The sequence below is a fragment of the Eschscholzia californica genome, unplaced genomic scaffold (genome assembly GCF_041429995.1).
Source record: "Eschscholzia californica isolate CP2 unplaced genomic scaffold, dmEscCali1.0.p SCAF_5, whole genome shotgun sequence".
NCBI classification, from domain to species: Eukaryota; Viridiplantae; Streptophyta; class Magnoliopsida; order Ranunculales; family Papaveraceae; genus Eschscholzia; species Eschscholzia californica.
Genome location: NW_028238472.1, coordinates 40,018,998 through 40,039,372, shown reverse-complemented (window position 1 = coordinate 40,039,372; position 20,375 = coordinate 40,018,998). Strand labels below are relative to the sequence as shown.

Here is a 20,375-nt window from a genome sequence, read left to right as displayed (position 1 = left end):
AATCATATCCGTTTTGATCGAAAAGATTCTATTAACAACTCTGTCAGGTGACCTCCTTTAAGTCGGTGATGTATAAACAATACATGTTTTACAAGAAAAGGGATCTGATTCTTACCTTTCGTTTTTTTTGTTGTTGAAGCTTACCTTTCGATTGTTGATTTAAAACTCAAAACACTAAACTAATTGGAGTATAAGAGTGTCTTTGCAGGTACGTATCTTAATCCCCTCTCTGCGTGCACTAAAGAACAATAGCTTGAAAGTACAAGAGAGATTTTTAGAACGATTTTCCGGATCGATATCATCAGTTTCTATCCATTATCCCACGTAAAGTATCACCCAATTTCACCCTTAAACAAATCCTTTATCCTTACAAATATCTTAAAATTTTAAATTTTATAAGGTGTATCATATTCTTCCATGAGAAACTATTCCCATATGATTTCACATCCAAAACTTCATTTCATTTTCTAAATGTGGTCCACTTAATAAAAATGTGGGGTCATGATTCTTGGATACCAAATTATTTTAGTATTATTGTACAGCAAATCAGTAGTTGACTGACTCATGAGATTTTTGTCTTTACTTTTGGACCTTTTGATGAACAAAAGTATCCAGTCTTTTCCAATAAATTTCAAACAATGGTAAATCATGTAAATATTATATCAAAATAAGGGTAATTATATATCACTACCCAAGACATTGAGCGGGGAAAGAATTTAAAGTTCCGTTGATTTCTTTTGGTTTAATTTTTTGAATTTCAAAAAATAAAGAGACAGATCGAACGGCTAGGTTACTTGTGATAGGGCAGTGAAAAGCCTGAAAAACAGAGCCCATAGAACTCTCTCACTCTCTCTCTTTCTCTCTCTACTCTCAGACTCTATCTAGTGTAATTTATGTGATATTACCAGAGGGAAGATCTGGGTGAGTTTGTATTTTGTTTAAGAAGTAAGAGATTTATTTGGAAGATTCGTTTGAAGTTGTGTTTGCTTAAACAAGATAGTTATAGTAATGGGTGCTTCAGGGAAATGGTTAAAATCACTAGTAGGAGTTAAAAAACCTGAAAAAGATGACCAGGTTAGCTTAAAAATCTCATTTTTTGATTTGGGTTGGTCTTGTTTTTGGTTGATTTGTTTGTTCAAAATATTTGATTTTGGTTTTGTAGGAGAAAGTGGGTAATAATAATAAGGGTAAAAAGTGGAAGCTTTGGAGGAGTTCATCAGGAGATTTAGGATCAGGATGGAAAGGATTTAAAGGAGGAAGAAGAAGTAGAGCAACATCAGAAGTAGGATCTGATTCTTCATCAGTTGCTGATGTTTTTAATGCAGCAGTTGCTACTGTAGTTAGAGCTCAACCTAAAGATTTTAGGGTTGTTAGACAAGAATGGGCTGCTATTCGGATTCAAACTGCTTTTCGTGCTTTCTTGGTAAATGGGTTTCTCTGTTTTCACTCTTCTTCTTCTTAGTCTTCTTCACTGTTAGATTCAAAGATTTGATGATCTGAAATTTTCTTTTGTTGTTTCAACTTTATGATTAAGAGTAAATTAACTTATATCTCAACTGTTTGATGAAATGTCAACCCCAAACTTCAATTTGTTTTCTTATAAACTTATGATTAGTAGTATCTCATCATTTGGTGATTAGGGTTTAACATCAGGGTGCATCATGAGAAAGGGGTTTACTTTGTTTTGTTGATTCTTTCTGTTCAACTTGTTCTTCTTGAGTTAGCTTCTAAAAATTATGTGTTTTTTATGTATTATTAGTCAAGGAGAGCATTAAGGGCTTTGAAAGGGATAGTGAGACTTCAGGCTCTTGTTCGCGGGAGACAAGTGAGGAAGCAAGCTGCTGTGACATTAAGGTGTATGCAGGCTCTTGTTCGTGTTCAAGCCCGAGTTAGGGCTCGTCGTGTCCGTATGTCCATGGACGGTCAAGCTGTGCAGCAGTTACTAGATGAACGACGTAGCAAGTTGGATATTTTGAAACAAGCCGAGGTATCATTTACTATTGTCTTGGACCTCTTGGTTGAAATTACCTATTTTTAGAACTTGTTCTAGATTTCCTTTCATCTAAAATGAATCCATTGATGTCTCGGACTCACCCAACCATCTTAAACACTTGAAGCCTGTCAAGGCACTACACATTTAGCATTGGTAAACCTTCGAGAACCCTCACTAGATGCTTGAAACTCAAGAAGGATCATACACTTTTAAGGAAATTGTTTTCTTCAAGGAGAAGTGCTGTATTTTTTTCCTAGAGCCTTGCCTAGAGGTTGTCTTAGAAGTTGATGTGTCATCTTCTTGCTCATGATCTTTCATCAGCCTTTAGAAATCTCAATAATTTAAACTAAAGGTACAGGCAATGCCATCAATGCATTGAGTAAGACTTTGAGGACTACTTCGAGTGAAACTTAGCACTTCCCTTCGTTGAATGGGGGGTTTAATTTGGTTTGTCAAGCGAAATCCCTTCTCCATAGATGGGTACGTAGAACAAAGATTGTGATTTCACTTGCAAGAAATTAATGGGGCAGTTATTTGTTTTTCCAGGAAGGATGGTGTGATAGTCAAGGAACACTTGATGAAATTAGATCGAAGTTACAAATGAGGCAAGAAGGAGCTATCAAGAGGGAGCGAGCGATTGCCTATGCTCTCTCTCAGCAGGTATCTTCAGCAGACTCTAAAAGCTTACTTAATATTCCTTTATCATGTTATCTTTTAGTGTTCTAAACCTATAATCTATTGTTTCTGATTTCAGCAATGGCGACCGAATCATCATTCGAACTCAAAACCAAATGGATCTCTTACCTCTCTAAAGAACTATGAGCTTGACAAGAGCAATTGGGGATGGAGCTGGTTAGAACGATGGATGGCAGCGAAACCATGGGAAAACAGGTTAATGGAGCAAAGCAATGTCGATCCGATAGAGACGACTCCTTCAAAGAAATGTGAAGTTTATACTGGTGGAAGTGGGTCTCGTTCGAGATCTTCAGAACCTAGTTTAGTGAAAGTAAGGAAGAACAATATCAGTACCCGAATTTCTGCAAGACCTCCATTAATGGGTAGTTGTCCTCGTTCATCTTCGGGCCCAAGTTCTGAATGTCGATATGAAGAAAGCTCAGAATCATCTTCTTCTCTTTACGCATCGACGACTCAAATGTCTGGTCAAACTCATTCTAACAGCAGAACAGAGGAGAGTAATAACAGTAGGCCTAGTTACATGAATCTCACTCAATCGATTAAGGCAAAACAAAGACCAATCAACTACACTTCTCAGAAAATACCAAAGAAGTCATTAGATGAGTTTCAGTTTAACAAGTCAGGAGCATTTTCGAAGTCAGGAGCATTCTCTAATGGAGATTCGAAGAGTAATGCAGGTTCGGATCCTTCAATTTATTTCTCTAAACCACTCAATTTACCCATGAGATTGGATAAGAAAACAATGAGAACTAAGGAGAAGGAGAACGACTACTACTACGATTGAAACCCTTTGTTATAATTTACGTGTTTGTTTTATGAATTCAACATCTTGTTGTTGTCTTGTATGATTGAGAGAAAGAACAATTAAGGTTTGAAGAAAGGATTGTGTATCAATTGGTTTACGTTATTCACCTTAACGAGTCGAAGTAACATTATGATGCCCTTTCTTTTGTAATATATGTGATGTTTGCGGGAAAATGTAGTGTTTTTCGATGTTTTAATTATGTGATCTTATTCTAATCTAAATGCAATTTTTATTTGAGTGCTTTATTTATGTTTGGTGGATAAGTACATCTGTGGACACCTAGAAATTTCATCACCATCTCTAATTTAGACTTTTAATCCAAATTCTGAAAAGATTTTGGGGAGAATACTATAAAGTGGTTGGGCTTATGATTCTGGTAGTGCTGTTCAAAATCAAGTGGGCTTAAGGAGACCAGAATCCTCGATAAGCCTAATATATATACAGTCATGGGCCTTCCAAGGTCCCAAGTAGTGTTGGGTCTTTCTCACCCAAAAAGCTAACTTCAACAATCTTTGCCTCCACTCATTGGGTTGTGGAAAGACTATACCTCGCTCCATAGCAGGACTGGAAAGACTTCCATAAGTCTACAGTTGGATTATATTCATGGTGTGCTCTCGGGCCTTCTTATATTTATGGCTGTGTTCTTGGGCCTTCTTATATTCGTGGATGTATTGTTGGGCGTTGTTGGGCCTACTTATATTTGTGAGTGTGGTCTTGGGCCTTCATTGCCCCTAAGCGGTAATGGCCCTCTCTCACATCCAAAACTAGTTCAAGAGGTTAGCTTCTCCTCACATTTTAGAAGGTGACAACCACCGCCTTCCCACAAACAATGTGCGACTAATTCGAACAATTGGTGTGCTTGGACTTCACCCTAGTCCTCACCTTTTCTCTGTAGAAAAACTCGGTGCTTAAAACGTAACAATATTTTCTGTCACAATAGACTTTGGCTTAACATGTAACCTTTAATTGGTTATAAACATTTTTGCCTTTTTACTGAAAAAGTAGTCAATTGCAAATCCAAAATGGTGGGAACCATAGTCATAAATGCTGTTTTGTCGATTTCATTATTTTCCTAACCAAAATACCCTACATATATGATCGTAATCTAAAATGTGGAAAACTATCAAACTGTTTCCTTGTTAAGAAATGGAAAAAATAAGTAAGGATAACGTAGAGAAACAAGAAAAATGACTAAACTTTCCATGGCAAAATAATGTTTCATGGGTCAATTTCATAATTGAGTAAATTTTTTGGGCCTATAATAGATTTTAAAAAGTTGGGTGGCTCAATGTCTATTTTAAAGTTTGACTACTCTAAACTGCATGGGTACGTATAGTTTTACATGTGCATGTTAATTTTCTACAAAAAGCAATAGTATCAACAACCACCAAAAAGCTTTAAAATCTATGCAAATAAGTAGATGATGAGAGAGAATATACATTAATGATTTTAGAGAGAGAGAAAGACTGTGAAGAAATGTGAGAGGGAAAGAATGTGAAGAGAATTGGAAAATGATATAAAGATGAACTTTGTTGAGTAAGTCTGAGGACTTTCTCCCTTAGGGTATTGCCATGAAGAGAAGGAATTTATGTAGGGTATATGAATTTGCTATCTTCTTGCTATTACATCTCTAGCTATATTGTGGGACTTATATTTTTTTATTCATCCCATTCAACTAATATAGAAAATAATTATCCACCATTTTCTTAATTCCCTCTACAACTCGGTATGGCCGTATGAGTGAACCAATAATAGATTGTCTTATCCATTAATAATATTTTGTGATTTCGGTCAACTTAATTAGTTTGTAAGAAAAAAGATAGTAGCGTTGGTTTTAGTTGCAATTCCTTTTTTTTTTTTTTGCCGTTGTGATTGTTTTTGCTATCTCTTATATGGTGCATATATATTTCTATTGGGTTATTTAAGTGTTATGGCCGGTAAATGCAAAGTGAAACAACCAGATTATCAAAGCTCACGAATTTTGAACTACAATTGTGCATTTTTAATTAGTGTGTGGCGCAATGGCCTGCTAAAATGAAAAACAACATAATTGTTGATCCAAATAATGGTCAACCTTGACCAAGTCCAAATGTCAACAAAAGATCAAAAAACAGGGTCCGCTCATTTCCAAGTCACTAGGAGGTGAATTTGACAGAGCAAACGACACTTAAGCCCAAAACTGAGAGGTCGACACTAGTTTCTTAGGAGCCTTAAACCCTATTCTAGGTCTAAAACCAACCAAGTCAATTTTGGTCAAAACTTTGTTTTGGATCTTGGTGAGGAAAGTTTGTGGAAATCAACTCGACGCTTAAGTCCGTCTCACCTCAAGGCACGTGAAGACGAGTTAGAGTTACAATTTACCCAACCTAAGCCTTGACACGATCTGAGGCCTGGAAAACAGAAAATAACGATTAACTAAAGAAGCAAGGTTCGCCCGAGCTCTAATGAAACTTGAACAAAGCTAGGTGGCGTGAAGGCTACAACACGCCACAAATCAACATTCTATATTCGATCTGAGAATCACGAAGGAGGATCTATCAAATCCGATAGAGACGCAAACAAGGAAAGTTACCATTTTGACGGTTATCAAACCGCGGTTTCATCTGAGCCAGCGTTTCACCACCGCATCATCTCAACCGACCATCACAGTCCGTCAGCCGAATTTTATATAAAGATAACAAATTCGCACTAATCGATGATGCAAGGTTCAACTTCTAAACTCAGACTTTGAATTCAACTCTTTAATTACAAAAATATCCTACTTAATCAAATTCAGAGCAAGAAGCGGGAAGTCTACTTAATCAAATTCAAAGTGATTCAAAATTTTATTTAGAAAGATCCAAAACCCCGATAACTCCCTGACGCAAAGTTCGTTCTAATAATGCAGACGGAAGAACACAAGTCGATTTGCAAACCTAATTTTAGAGAATCGACTTATGGTTAAGATGACGACTCAAATTTTGATATTTACGAATCGACATGAGACAATAAAAAAAAGAGAACAAAAAGTTAAGAAATCCAGATTTAAATGTAATTGGAAGTGAAATAGAAAAAAAACCAAAAATGAATAACTACAACCCCGACAAACAATAATCACTGAAGCGACTACCTTTGCCGGTTAAGAATAAGTAATAGGATAGATCAATACTTGTTAGAGTTTCTAAAGCTCAGATACCGTAATAGATTATGAATAATAGATTGAGTTCTAAGACTACTCAACTCTATGTATAATATTTAGGAGGTTACAAGAATAGAAACATATCAAATGGATAAACGCTAAAAGAAAAATGTAAAAGTAAAAAGAATTGTTATCTAGGATATATTTGTTTCTTCTATGGAGTCGGGTTTCTCTTCCTCTAGGTTTCCTTCTTATCTTGGTCTGTTACCTTGTTAATGTTACTGAATGTAGTATAATTTCCAAAAACTTCATCTAGGTTCTAGACGCTTTTTGGGAATTTTAGGTTTTACATACGAAAATGTTTAAGTATACTCTCGTGTACACTCTTGTGCACCACACATCCTACGTAGCTAATAAGACAAAGGGAAATTTTGATTTTTCACACAAAAAAGGGTCTTAGACGATAAAATTGCTCCTTGTCCTATTTAAGGTAGCCTATAAAGGAATACTTGGTGTACATGTATCATTGTGATTGTCATGTTGGATTTCTCTTCTTCTAACATTTTTGTAGAAAGGTAATATAGTATTCGTGTATCGAACTCGAGAGCTAGAGAGTAGAAACCAACTTGATAGCCACTAAAATCAGGGATTGTTGACAAAAAGAAAGTTATATGTTTTCATTTGCTAAGGATGTTTTCGTTAATCAAAAACTATGTTTACAACCATTATTTTTCGGGGAAAGAATTGAAAAAGAGATGATCTCCAAGGATGGCATGTTTACCACCATCAAAAGCTTAAGGACCTACACAACCTTGAAAGAAAAAGGGTACTGCAACACTTTGGACCCACAACCATGAAAGAGAGAGAGAGGGTACTTCAATATTATTAGGCCCAAGACCTAGATGAAGTCATCAGACTACACCATTCTCATTAAATTCACCACCAAAGTACTACCAGTTTCCCTGTCCACTTGGTGAGACTTTCACTGATTTTTTAGAGGGAGGGAGAAATGGGACAACACTCATGCTGCAACAAACAGAAGGTAAGGAGGGGTCTGTGGTCACCTGAAGAAGATGAAAAACTCATCAACTTCATTACCAAATATGGTCATGGTTGTTGGAGCTCAGTCCCTAGACTTGCAGGTATTCAAAAACCCATCTTCATCTTCTTCATGGGTTTCTTACAAATGGCAATCTTCATAGTATTAATGTCAATTTTCTTGATCACCAACCTAGATCTGCCATTATTACCTTCAAATGTATATTACAATATGTACCCAAAAATAACAAAACTTATGTTCATTTATCTAGGTATCCTTCATTTATTTTTACCCATGTCCTCTCTCTCTCTCTCTCTCTCTCTGTCTCTCTCTCTCTCTCTTCTCCATCAATGCTTCCTGTCTCTAATCTTCCTTGTTTCAGACACATTTATATCATTTCAATTTCTCATATACATTATTTTATTTTATTTATTATTTTATGTAGGACTTCAAAGATGTGGAAAAAGTTGCAGACTTAGATGGATTAATTACCTTAGACCAGATTTAAAACGTGGAAGCTTCTCTCCCCAAGAAGCATCTCTCATCATTGAACTTCATACAATTCTTGGCAACAGGTAATTCACAAAAAGAAAAATTTGTTCTAGTTTCTTACTTATCTCATTTGCACACGTATTATATGTGAGAATAGTCTCATTGGAGAAGTACGATCTGACAACCAAGAATATAATTATATATATTCTCCACTCAGTGCCAATTGGTTTTGAATTAGACGGAGACAACTTAACATGGTATCGGAAGTAAGCCTCACTTGATAGGTTCTGAAGAAGTACATGCTCCACGTTACTTAGAATGAGAAATAAAAAACGTGTTAGACTTAAAGAACGCCATAGTAAAAGGGCGTGTGATAATAGTCTCCCATGGAAGAACGGACTTTACATTCTACCGCGAGAGAGACATCGGGTGGATGCTTAATTATCTATTTATTGACATGCAGATGGGCTCAAATAGCAAAGCATCTACCAGGAAGAACAGATAATGAAGTGAAGAATTTTTGGAACTCAAGCATCAAGAAGAAGCTCTTCTCAAGTAATCATCAAGAAACTACTGATCATCATCTAAGCTCCCTTGTTCCTGTTTTTTCCATGAACCCATCTGGTTCCAATGACCAGAGCTTCTATACAAACCCTAATTTCATCTTGCCTGATTCCCAACAAGAACATAATCACCATTTTTATGCCCAAGGTGAAACATCACTACTTACCCAAAGTTTTGATGTTCATATTGGACCAGATTTTAGAAAAAATTCAGTTCATCATGATCATTTCAACAATATAGATTGGATTACTATACCACCACCTCCTTCCCATCCATTTGATTTCTCAAATTTGTTTGGTCCCACATGGTCATCCATGGATCTACAACATCATCATTACCATCATCAAGATCATGATCACCAAATCATAAAAATTAATGACAACGAACCGCCAATAGCGATTGATTCGAAGTTCATCATGATGCACTACAATGATACAATTATAAATGTTGATGAATCTAGCTTAGTATCTTCTTCTATTTCTACTTCACATAAAATAGCAGATGAAAATGGTGGAATTCTTCCAATTTACCCAACTCCATCTTATCTATATGATCCTCAATTCTCCAACAATCAAACTGAGAACATTGATGTGGTCAACCTATCATCATCCTCGTCATCGTAAACAAGACTAGAGTATCTTTACGAATCGACTTTATTACATGTTATATGGAAAAATGTTAGGAAAGAATAAGAGCAGAAATCTTATATAGCTTGTTGTGACTCGTGTTTCCAATAAATCTGATACACTGAACTGCGAATCACAATAAGCGAAGGAATAAATTCTGCCCGAAATCTACCCTATTTTTCTTGTTACCTAACATCATTCAATTATATGAACCCTAACCTATCATTAGCTATTAAAAGGGTTCTTTAGGTTTGTACAAGGATTTAATTAACTATAAAGTGGGTATGTTTAATATGATGGATTGTTAGTAGTAATAAATATTAGTACGCAGAGGGGCAGGTTCAATTCTCTCTTGTAATGCAGACCGATGAATACATTTTGGAAAAATGCTAGTGACCCAAAAATCATGCAAGATGAAATCAAAGAACTATCCTCATTTTGGTGGCCCCATCAGTGTTATTTTTGTGATTTTATTTTTGTATCAATGTGGACTGCTATTTGATCTTACCAAAGAGTCAAAGACTCTTTAGTCCACAGTCTTAACTACTTCTGTGAGATAGTCTAGAGATCAATAATTTAACAACAAGAACGAGAGAAGAGGAATAAATAATTGTTATGATTTATTATACAAGTTTATATAATGGATTTTAGATACCATTATACCAATTTACAAAATAAAGAAATACTATATTGTGGTAACAATATTTAACTTGATTTCTAAGATACCTAAACTTGATATCCAAGATACAAAACCCTAGCTTGTAGTCGTCGACCATGCCAAGTTGTAGCTGCCGAGTCCAGCCTGACCCATTTGACCGTGGGTTTGGGCCCAGGGCCGTGCCTGAGAATTTGGGAGGCCAGTGCAAAAATTTAGTTTGAGCCCTTCGTATGATCTAAATAAAAAAAATTACACATCAAATGATAACGAATTCAAAATAATTTGACTATAAAGATAATTGATCGTTTATTTATCAACACAAAATGTATTTAAAGTGAAGCAAAAAATATTACCTTAAAATTTTTTCTCCTTGCATTTTTTGAAGCAAAATCATCAACTAAATGTTCGTAATCAATCTTGTCTAAGAACTCATTTTCAATGCTGAGCAAAACTAATCCATTTAGTCTGTCTTGCGACATGCTTGATCTCAAGTATGATTTTAAGAGCTTTAACTTTGAGAACATCCGTTTTGCTGACGCAACTGTGACTGGTATTGTCAATAAAATTCTGTAAGCAATGCTACTAGCTGGAAAACAATTCATTTTCTTCAAAAAATCTAATACATCAGTAGCTTTCGTAATCTCTCATGGCAAAATAGTTTGCAAGAGTTTCAACTCCACAAAAAAGTCATCTGCTTCAACATCAAAATGTTCTTCTTTCTTCAAACTATTTGAAAGATTATGACAACAAGATTTCAATTCGTCAACTCCATACCCACTTAACTTTTCCGGTCTCAACAAAAAGCCCAAAATTTTCTCATATTCTTGATATTGTTCGAATCTTCTCTCTAATGAACCAATAGCTTGATCTACTAATAAGATGAAATAATGAACTCTAAAATTTTCTTTACCTGATAGTGGAACTAGTTGTGATGATCCACCACTAGTCTTATCAAAATGTCTTTTTCGACGAATTTCACGCCTATCAGAAAAAACTGGGTCAACTTGCATTTCAATAGTCATTCTCTTAGCATCAAGCATGACCTCTTCAAATCCAGTTTCTCTATACATCTTCAGATAATCAATCAAACCTTTTATTAACTCTATAGCAACGTCAATATGTATGTCCTTTGTCTGCAAACGTTTGCTCACCTTATTAACTACTACCAATAAGTTGTACCAAATTGTTAGACTAAGTAAAAACTCAAAATTATCATATTCAAATTTTTTGCTATTGGTCTTGCCTCGTTACTTGTTTTAGGTTCAGTATCACTTTCTGCAAGTTGAAGTAAAGCTTATCTAATTTGTAGAGGTTGCGTTATGATTGCCTTAATACTATCAACACGACTCTCCCAACTTGTAGTCAACAATGATTTCAGAGTAACACCTTTCAAATTATCTACTAAAATTTGCCAACGCTTTGTAGAATTTGCGAACAAAGAATAAATTGTTGCACTACTCCGAATAAGTCTTTTGCTTTACCATGACAATTAGCTATGTCACAGAGAGTTAAGTTCAGACGATGACAACCACATGCAGTATAGAATGCTCGCGGATTTATATCTAGAAGTCTTCTTTGTACACCTTGTTTGCACCCTTTCATATTTGATCCATTGTCATATCCTTGACCTCACACGTCATCAATCTTAAGATCTGAACTCTTTAATGATGTTTGTAACTCTTCAAAGAGTCCTGGTCCAGATGTATCATTGACAATAAAAAATTGTACAAAGTATTCTTTTATTTTCACAGGACTTCCAAACATATCAACACACCTCAAAACTAAAGTCATTTGTTCTTGGTGATTGACACCAGGAGTGCAATCAAGTATAACGGAATAATATTTTGCTTCTGTCACCTTTTTAAGAATCGCATATCTAACTTTAGAAGATAATAATTTAATCAATTCGTTTTGAATACGATTACTAAGATAATGATGTCGAATTTCATTGTCTTGAACTCGACGAAGATGTTCTTTCATCAATGGATCATGTTCTAGCAACATCTCAACAAGACCCACAAAATTTCCGTTGCATTCTTGACCAATCTTGTGGTTGGTTCCACGAGATGCAAGATTATACTTCAAAAGATATTTTACTATTGAAATCAACCTTTGTAACAAGAATCTCCAATGATCTTTTTCTTTTTGAATTGAGTCTTGTATAGCTCGATCAATGGTATGCTTATTTTGAAATCAAAATTGCAATCCAATCCAGGTGGCCATGTTAGATATGTGGTCACTGCTAAGCTCATGTTCTTTAAGCCTCTCACTAAGATGTCTTCAGTCTCCGTAACCATCATTTGCTAACTGATTTTTTGAGAGTTTTTTCTTGAACAATTTGTAACAAAAGCAGAAAACTTTATCGTCATCTTTTGAGTACACTAGCCAAATTCTATCATGTTTTTCTCCATTTGGTAATTGTCTAGTGTAAAATTTTGACGAAAAACATCTATTTGCCTTGTCTTTAGGACCTTTCTTTAATGATAGGTCTCTAATTGGACCTTTTTTTAACTAATAAATCTCTCCATTTTCCAACAGGACAATCCCAAATTTTCGGATCATAAATATTATCTTGAATTTCATCAATTGGTTCGTCAACTGACTCATTCAAATCATGATTAGGAATACCACCGTCAAACTCTTCATCAACATCCACATTTTCAGAACTCCCTCCATAAACCATATTATGATCACCATTACTTTCGTCTTCAGCGCAGACTTCAGTTGATTCTTCATTATTTTGCTCAGCTATTGCCTCTTCAGTCAAAATTGGGCGTTGTTCTCTTATAATGAATTTATCAAGAACTCCTCTTTGTGATTAAATCAATTTTTTTTCTCTAACCTCTTGAAATTTCCAAATTTGTATTTTTTTGGTGCCATATATTATAACTACATGAATAAAATAGCTTATCAGTAATAATATAATATAAATTGATGAAATATAAAATCGTAATCCTAGTTGGATATTTCTTAAAAAAAATACTAAAGACTTAATCTGATAAAGCAATTGTAACAACTAAATTAAAGCGACTGATGTAACCACAATAAATTATTGCTTTAGTAGCTAATAAATTAACGCGATTGCCTAGTTTCATCAAAAACAAATTATAACAACTAAATAACGACAAGAAGAGAAATAAAAATAGAAAAAATATATATTACTCGGTGATATTGATGCAATTATTTCAACTTCAGTATAAATTTATAGAACAATGCACTCATAAAGAACACACTACCAAGATACTAGTAGTAATTTGGAAGAGGACTTGGGCAGGATAATGAAAAAATTGTTGCACCCACAATTTATAAAAAAAATAACTAAACAAACAACAAATATAAACCGACTAAGCCGGTTCTTAAAAAACCGACTAACCCATTTTTTAGTATATAGGAAAGTGATTTCCTTGTGAGAAAATGAGAGAATAAAAGAAAAGTGCAAAAAAAGAAACTAGAGAGAGAAAAAGTTATAATGTGAAGAGAGAAAGGAATGTAAAAAGAGAAGAGTAATAGATTAATAGCGTAGGGTATTATACCCTTATACTAGTGTTTATAGCGGATAACGACATATAATGTCTAATACTAGTATCCCCAAAATCATCATGCAAAACTAGTAATTAACTAATAGGAAGATAGTAGATTACCTTAATCGCTATTTCCCTCGAGCTAGTTCAATAGATTAAAGAAGACCAAGAGCTTCAAACGTAGCTCCTCTACTTGGGACACCGAACGGTGTATTTAATATCCCTCCTTGAAAGCTCGCTAGCACTCCAATGGTGGTTTGATAATAAGAAGACCTTCTTCTTGCTTGACTAGAAGATAGCTTGGGAATTAGCTCACTTTCTCCTCTCTACTTGATCTAGTAGAGTGAGAAAGCTTAGAGAGAAATTCCACACCTTATTCTTTGTCCTAATAGTGTTTATATAGAACCCTAATGAGAATACACCTCCTCAAAGGTTTCCTAAAACACCATTTAGAATAAGATTTAGGGAAATAGTCGAAAATAGCAATTAATGATATTTTCTCAATTCCCTAAGTAGGAGGTGTCCAAACACCACGAAGTTTTGCGTGCATACTACTGGGTATGTCAAAAACCCACCCTCGAAAATTCAGCCCAATCCGAGTCCCGGAAGTACCCGAACCGGCCTAGGCCCAAAACCCTTATTTCGGGCCTTTTTGCTATCTTTTGCCCAAATTCTATTTAGGCCTGTGAGATATGTTTATGGGACATTCCCAATGTTATATCACACTCCCACTAGTCATATCATCTGGTTAAATACCCATTCTTATGTGTAACCCGATGTAGGATCCGGTCGAAGTTAGACGCGAATTACTTCGTAATTCGACGATCGTAGTTGGTTTCTAGCTAAACACTATGACCCCTAAATCAATCGGACTTGATGATCTTCTTCATCAATTGTCCTAGCCGACATATTGCTCGAATTGCCATCTTGGTCGAAGGACATCTCCTTCAACACCTTCAAATAGCCTAGAGAGAGAAAGGAAAGTAGAGAGAGTAAGAGAAATGCGTCAGACTCTCAGTGGAGAGTGGGCCCCCTACTTACCTAAATATACCCCTAACTTTTTTTTGTAAATTTTGACTTTTTCAATATTTCTCTCTTTTTTTTTTTTTTATTGAAAACAGACTAAATAGTATGAAAAGTAAAAAAAAAATTGGGCTCACGTGGGTGGGGGGCCAGTGCGGGCGCCGCGCCAGCAATGGGCACCGCACGGGCCTGCTTGGGCCCTACCCTCTGGTAACTTCGCCAAAGAGCCTTTGGTCCCGTGGTTCACATCCTCCTCTTACGTTTCCGAACTTTTAGGTTCGAGTATCCAATATAATTATAAGCAAGTAAAGTTAAACTATATGAGATTTAAGGCCCATAAGGATGTCCTTTACAGGTCTTTATATGACTTTAAGGGTTCAAATGTCGTGGTTATATTCGTTAATGTGTCGTGGAGTTTTTGTTTCACTTTTGTCTAGAATTTGAATTGAAACCTCTAGATCAAATTGACCTAAAATTAAACTAAATCAACCATTCAGACATCACTAGACATAAATATTTAATACCTAGTCTAAAATCTGATTCGAGACAATCTAGCCCTTGAGTCAGATTCAAACTGATTTCGTAAAAAAAAACTTTACGTAATAAGGGCCCATTTCGTGAAGGCTTATCGAACCTAAATATAGGGTTTCCCTTTTGTTTCAAATGTAGGATAACAACCTAGTTAGATTTACTTTACGAATTGGTTGTTCGAGGGTTAGAGTTCGTTTGGTACGTGGGAAAACGTTTAGATGTGAAAGTCTAGTATTTCTCATGGGAAAGAAAATCATCATTTCAAATGTGAAATCAAATATCAATATTTGGTTGAAAGGTAAGAAAACTAAGGGGTGCCTTTACAAAATGATGTATTAATTGGATTTATGGGGTGCCTTTAGATTTTGCTATCTTCTTTCTCTTCTCTAAATCTCATCTCTCCAAATTTCCTGAACCCTAATATCCCTTATCTTCCCCAAATTGAAACCTTTGTTTTTGAAGAAATAAAATCCTAAGCTCCCCCAAATCGAGATAGACAATCGAGAGAGAGAGAGAGTTCAAAAAAGATTGCATTGAAGATTTTGTCTAACTTTAGAAGGTTATCAATGATCGAATTTATGTGCCAAGATATGCAAACCGATGTTATCAATGACCAAAATTGCATCAAATCGAACCTCTAACAAAATCAAGCAACATATCGGCGTCCTCTTCCTCTTCTGCTTGGAATCTTACAATCCTGACATGTTCCTAAATTATGCATAACACTTGTGAAGTTATATCCTTGATTTTGGGGACAAGTAATTGGTTTACCTTTAAATTTCTAGTTCATGTTTAATCAAATTTAGTAACCCATTTTGGAATTGATATTCAATTTCGTAAATCTATTCTTAGTTTTCTAATTTCATTCTGTTAAGCGAACATACCCAAGGGAGAGAGAGTAGACAGAGATAGTCTGAGTCGAGCGAGTAAGAGAGCGAGGGGGGAGAGAGAACGTAAAGTGTGATTGTAGGAAAAATGATTTTCCTATGTTTTAGATGGTAAAATCTTTCACTTGATTTTGTAACTTTTTTTTCTTACATGAATTAGGTTTTCACACACTTTTGCTTGTACCAAACAATGTAAAATCAATTTTAGTAGGACAATCGATTTTACAACCTGATTTTCACAGGTATTAAATGGACTCTTAATTATCTTAGATAACTTATCATTCAATGTCTTTCAATTCTTAGATAGCTTATCACTTAATTTCGATGCGTCCTGTATTATCATTTTTTTGTTGAAGTCTGTATTAGCTAGTGCCAAATCCATCAAAGTGGGATACCAAGTCTTTGAGGGAAAGATGGGAAAGAGGGATTTTTAAGAGAGAGAGGATTTGTAGTGACCTCATCCTGGACATGTCTAAAGTTTTTTATCGAATTAAATGGTCATGTCTTGCCGATATTATGTGAAAACTAGGTTTCTCCCATCACTGGATTCAGATGATCATGGCATGCATTTCAACCTCTACGATGGTAGTGCTCATTAATGGTCGCCCGACCAACTTTCACCGCAGGTATAGGTATTCGGCAAGGTGATCCCCTATCTCATTTCCTGTTTACTTTGGCTATGGAAGGTCTTAGCCGAATGTTAGACGATAACATTAAGGCCGACGCTTTTGTCGAATTTCCAACTAAAAACCCTAACATAATAATCAAACATCTTTTATTTGTTGATGATTGTATCATTTTTGAACAAAACTCCCCAAAGAACATTCATAATCTGAAGCAAATTCTCCACAGTTTCTGCAATTTGTCTGGTCAGATCATAAATTATAACAAATCTAATATTTTTTTCCTGCAATTCTCACCCCAAATTCAAATGTATGATTATTAGAAATCTCAGGTTTAGACAGGCCTCCCTTTCAGATAAATACCTTGGGGCTCAACTTTCATTAGTGTTAATAAAACAAAAGTTTTTAACTCTCTGGTTGATCAAATTCAGTCAAAATTATCCAAGTGGCAAAATAAGTTTTTGTCACAAGTTGGTCGTACTGTAGTTGTCTCGGCAATTGTAGCGACCGTTCTCCAAAACCAAATGCAATGCTTTGTCATTCCAAAAGGTGTATGCAATCGCATTAAGACATCTCAGAGGTCTTTTTGGTGGGGAAAATCTAAATGCTTGTGCATTGTGACTTGATCATCCATCTGTCGCCCAAAAAGCTTGGAGGTCAGGGTCTTCGTGATCCTTATCTTGATAATCAGACCCTTCTTGGCAAATTAGCCTGACGCCTTTATTTTGAGCCTAACACTATCTGCTCTCAACTCCTGAAAGCTAAGTATTTTAACAATACCAAGAACCCGGGTCCGGCTAAGCAGGAGAACTCATGGATATCGAAAACCATCACAAAGCAAATAGCAAAAGTCAAAGCATACTTTATGTGGGAAGTTCACAATGGCATGCAGATTAATATCTCGAATGATTATTGGATTCCCAATCAACCAACCCGATAGTCAACACCCACAACTTCCCGTATACCACCGTGTCTTAATTGATCCAAAACAACAACTGGGATGATACCTTACTCTCTTCCATCTTCGATTTCAATATATATAGTTGATCTTATTAAATCGGGTAACTACAATGTCAGTTCGATGTAGCATCAGATGATAAAGGAGAACATTCCTGATAACCATAATGTGATCAACTGGAACTTTACTTGAAACATTAATACTATCCCTAGAATTTCACTCTTTCTATGGAAATGTTGTATGAAGAGCTTACCTGTTCGGCATCGTATTGGCAAATATGTCGGCAACATCTTGAATTGCTCTCATTGTCATGAAATTGAAACTCAGGATCACGCTTTACTTCACTGCACTTTTGCTAGGAATATTTGATTTTATTTTAATATCCAGACGAGTAACATTTTATCGTTAAAGGAATGAATAACTTCTTGGAACAACACGTACCATCACGATAATAATCTAGACACGCTTTATGCAACTATTCTATGGTTTCTTTGGAAAGCTCGATGTAACCATTGTTTTCAGCAATATAACATTTCACTTATGCAGGTTATCAATCAGATTTTGGTTTTTTTCCCAAGATATTGTTCATAAAATTACTAAAAATTCTCAAGTGAAAGTGATTAAGTGGGCACCTCCAATTAACCCTTATGTTAAAGTGAAACTGATATATCTTTTACCAAAACTAATGAAATTGCAGGAATTACTTGCATAATAACTCAATTCATAAGTGCAAAGGCCAATACCATCAGATCAGGAAACGAGGAAGAATGTGAAATCCAAGTTATTTTAATGGAAATCGAATGGGCATCTAGCAACAGTATTAATTTCTTACATGTTGAATGCGACAATAAAGCAATCATGAGGCATCTTCAAAACCCAAGTAAAATGATTGCAGTCGAAAGCTCATGTCAAAGCAATCAGAAACCATCTTTCTTCGTTCCAAGGCGCCAATTTCACTCATATACCTCGCAAAAGAAACACTCAAGCGGATAGTCTAAATGGGCTCGTACCCATAATAGCAATTATATTTGGATGATAGTTCCATCCTTTCTTTGGCACAATTATTGTAATAATGCACTTGTTTATTAATTTAGTGCCCTTTGCAACAAAAAAAAAAGACATCAAAGTGGTACAATTCTACTTAGGTTTCAATTTATATTTACCATCATATTATAGAGACGGTTCTTTCGACATGCATCGAATTTTGAACGAGATCTTCTCTTACTGCTAAGATGGATCTATCAGTGAAAGGTCAGATTAGATAGAGATATGTTAAGAGTTTAATTCAACTGTCATATGCTTAAATAGGACAATCATAGAGTTTGATAACCCTTTTTGTAAGAACAACATGATCAAAAAAGAATCGTCGACTTCTTGTTTGGGAACTCGGAGAAGATTTAAGGTAGAGCCAAAAACCACATAACACGGAGACTGGCCGTTGGGGATACACTTTCATCATACAGCAGCAACATCTTACTCACCACGAAACCTTACAACTTATGTCCGGAGGCACCTCAAACTTTAAGCCAAGGTTTTCATCTAAAGGAACCCATATATTTTTTCCAAGAACCTCCAAGCCCGTCGTTTTCCAACAGCTACTACTTCAGATTTCATCTATTAGGGCTTATGGCTATCTAATTAAGGGAGCTGTGTAGGCTACGCTGGCCCTGGCGCCCCTGACGGGCACACCTTCTCACTGTGTTGAAGGAACAATAAGAAGCAAAATAATTTTGGGGCCCCTCTCCTCCACCGCTCCACCCCAACACCCATTCACAAAACTCGTACCCTAATTAAACCTTGGGCTCCCAACATAACCAAAACAATGCAAAACCCCTTATAGTTTTATGATATTCACCCGAATATAAGTTCGTCGATAATGGCGGCTAAGTAAGATCAAAGTTGAACAACGTCGGAGTGTGCTATCTTGGAAGTTGAGTATAATTATAGCTTTCTGGTCATTTAAAATTTTTCCGCCACCCCTAAAGATTTACGATGAAACTGTTTTGTTAGGACTGTATTAATTTCAATCTAGAAAGTAAATTATTGATATATGTCTTGCAACAAATACAAGAGTGACTGGACGATGTAATATGGTGGAAATACTGGAAAAGATCTGTTTAGGTTCGTATTCTTGATTTCGGGTGTATGTATAATATAAAATTCAAAGAAGATCCAGTCAAATTTACTTCTTAAATGTTGAACAAAAGAAAACATTTCGAAATAGAAAACAAAGAAATTCGAGGCAGGATACTCTTAACATAGGAGGAATTACGCGTTGTGCCTGTGTGTACCTACAAATCAATGGCGTCTCGCCTCCAGAATACAACGACTTCGTTGATTCATTCTGAATTCTTTCATTCTCCTTTCCAAGTATGTTGAAGAAGAATACTGCAACCGTTGACTAATATTATGAAATTCGGAGTTTCGAAAGAACTATAAAACCAATAGAATTTATGGGTAAACTTTTCTGGAGTAATTTAGAAATTTTGAAGCAATATTACTATTTCGAAATGATACTTTATCTATGCTCTAAACATTGGAAAAATTGGATCTGAAATCGGACTTTATTTAAGTTATTTATAGAAACCAAACAAGTGAGACGCATGTAGGACCGTTGGGGCCAAGAGACGCAACGCTTCGGTGTTGCAAATGTCGCTTGCCTTTCGGGAATTCGGACCATTGGATTAGAAGAAAACTCGCGAGAAGAAAGTGCTCCGTTGGATTCTTTCACGTGGCCTAAATAGATCCCAATTAGGAATCAATCTTATCCGTCAGATCGGGGCGCTAGGGACCTTCTAGAAGGTTGCCCGAAACGAGCCCAACATAATGAACGAGAGCCGT

At 35.7% G+C, this 20,375-nt stretch overlaps 3 protein-coding genes across 3 annotated transcripts; 2 read left to right on the top strand and 1 right to left on the bottom strand.

Annotated features, from left to right (window-relative positions):
* The first annotated feature begins 726 nt into the window (after positions 1 to 726).
* IQD6 (IQ-domain 6) lies at positions 727 to 3,667 on the top strand. Its single transcript, XM_086641913.1, has 5 exons — positions 727 to 1,074; positions 1,163 to 1,423; positions 1,760 to 1,987; positions 2,540 to 2,653; positions 2,748 to 3,667. Exons 1-5 carry the CDS (start codon positions 1,009 to 1,011, stop codon positions 3,471 to 3,473), a joined length of 1,395 nt encoding a protein of 464 aa, XP_086498039.1. The 5' UTR covers positions 727 to 1,008; the 3' UTR covers positions 3,474 to 3,667.
* Positions 3,668 to 7,134: 3,467 nt separating this feature from the next.
* On the top strand, positions 7,135 to 9,627 carry LOC147539181 (transcription factor MYB26-like). The gene is made up of 3 exons (XM_086644839.1): positions 7,135 to 7,754; positions 8,097 to 8,226; positions 8,607 to 9,627. Exons 1-3 carry the CDS (start codon positions 7,622 to 7,624, stop codon positions 9,328 to 9,330), a joined length of 987 nt encoding a protein of 328 aa, XP_086500965.1. The 5' UTR covers positions 7,135 to 7,621; the 3' UTR covers positions 9,331 to 9,627.
* A 1,008-nt stretch (positions 9,628 to 10,635) lies between these two features.
* Positions 10,636 to 17,840, bottom strand: LOC147539180 (uncharacterized). Its single transcript, XM_086643080.1, has 4 exons — positions 17,788 to 17,840; positions 12,528 to 12,774; positions 11,766 to 12,070; positions 10,636 to 11,182 (listed from the first exon to the last, which is right to left on the bottom strand). Exons 1-4 carry the CDS (start codon positions 17,838 to 17,840, stop codon positions 10,636 to 10,638), a joined length of 1,152 nt encoding a protein of 383 aa, XP_086499206.1.
* Between the last annotated feature and the right edge of the window lie 2,535 nt (positions 17,841 to 20,375).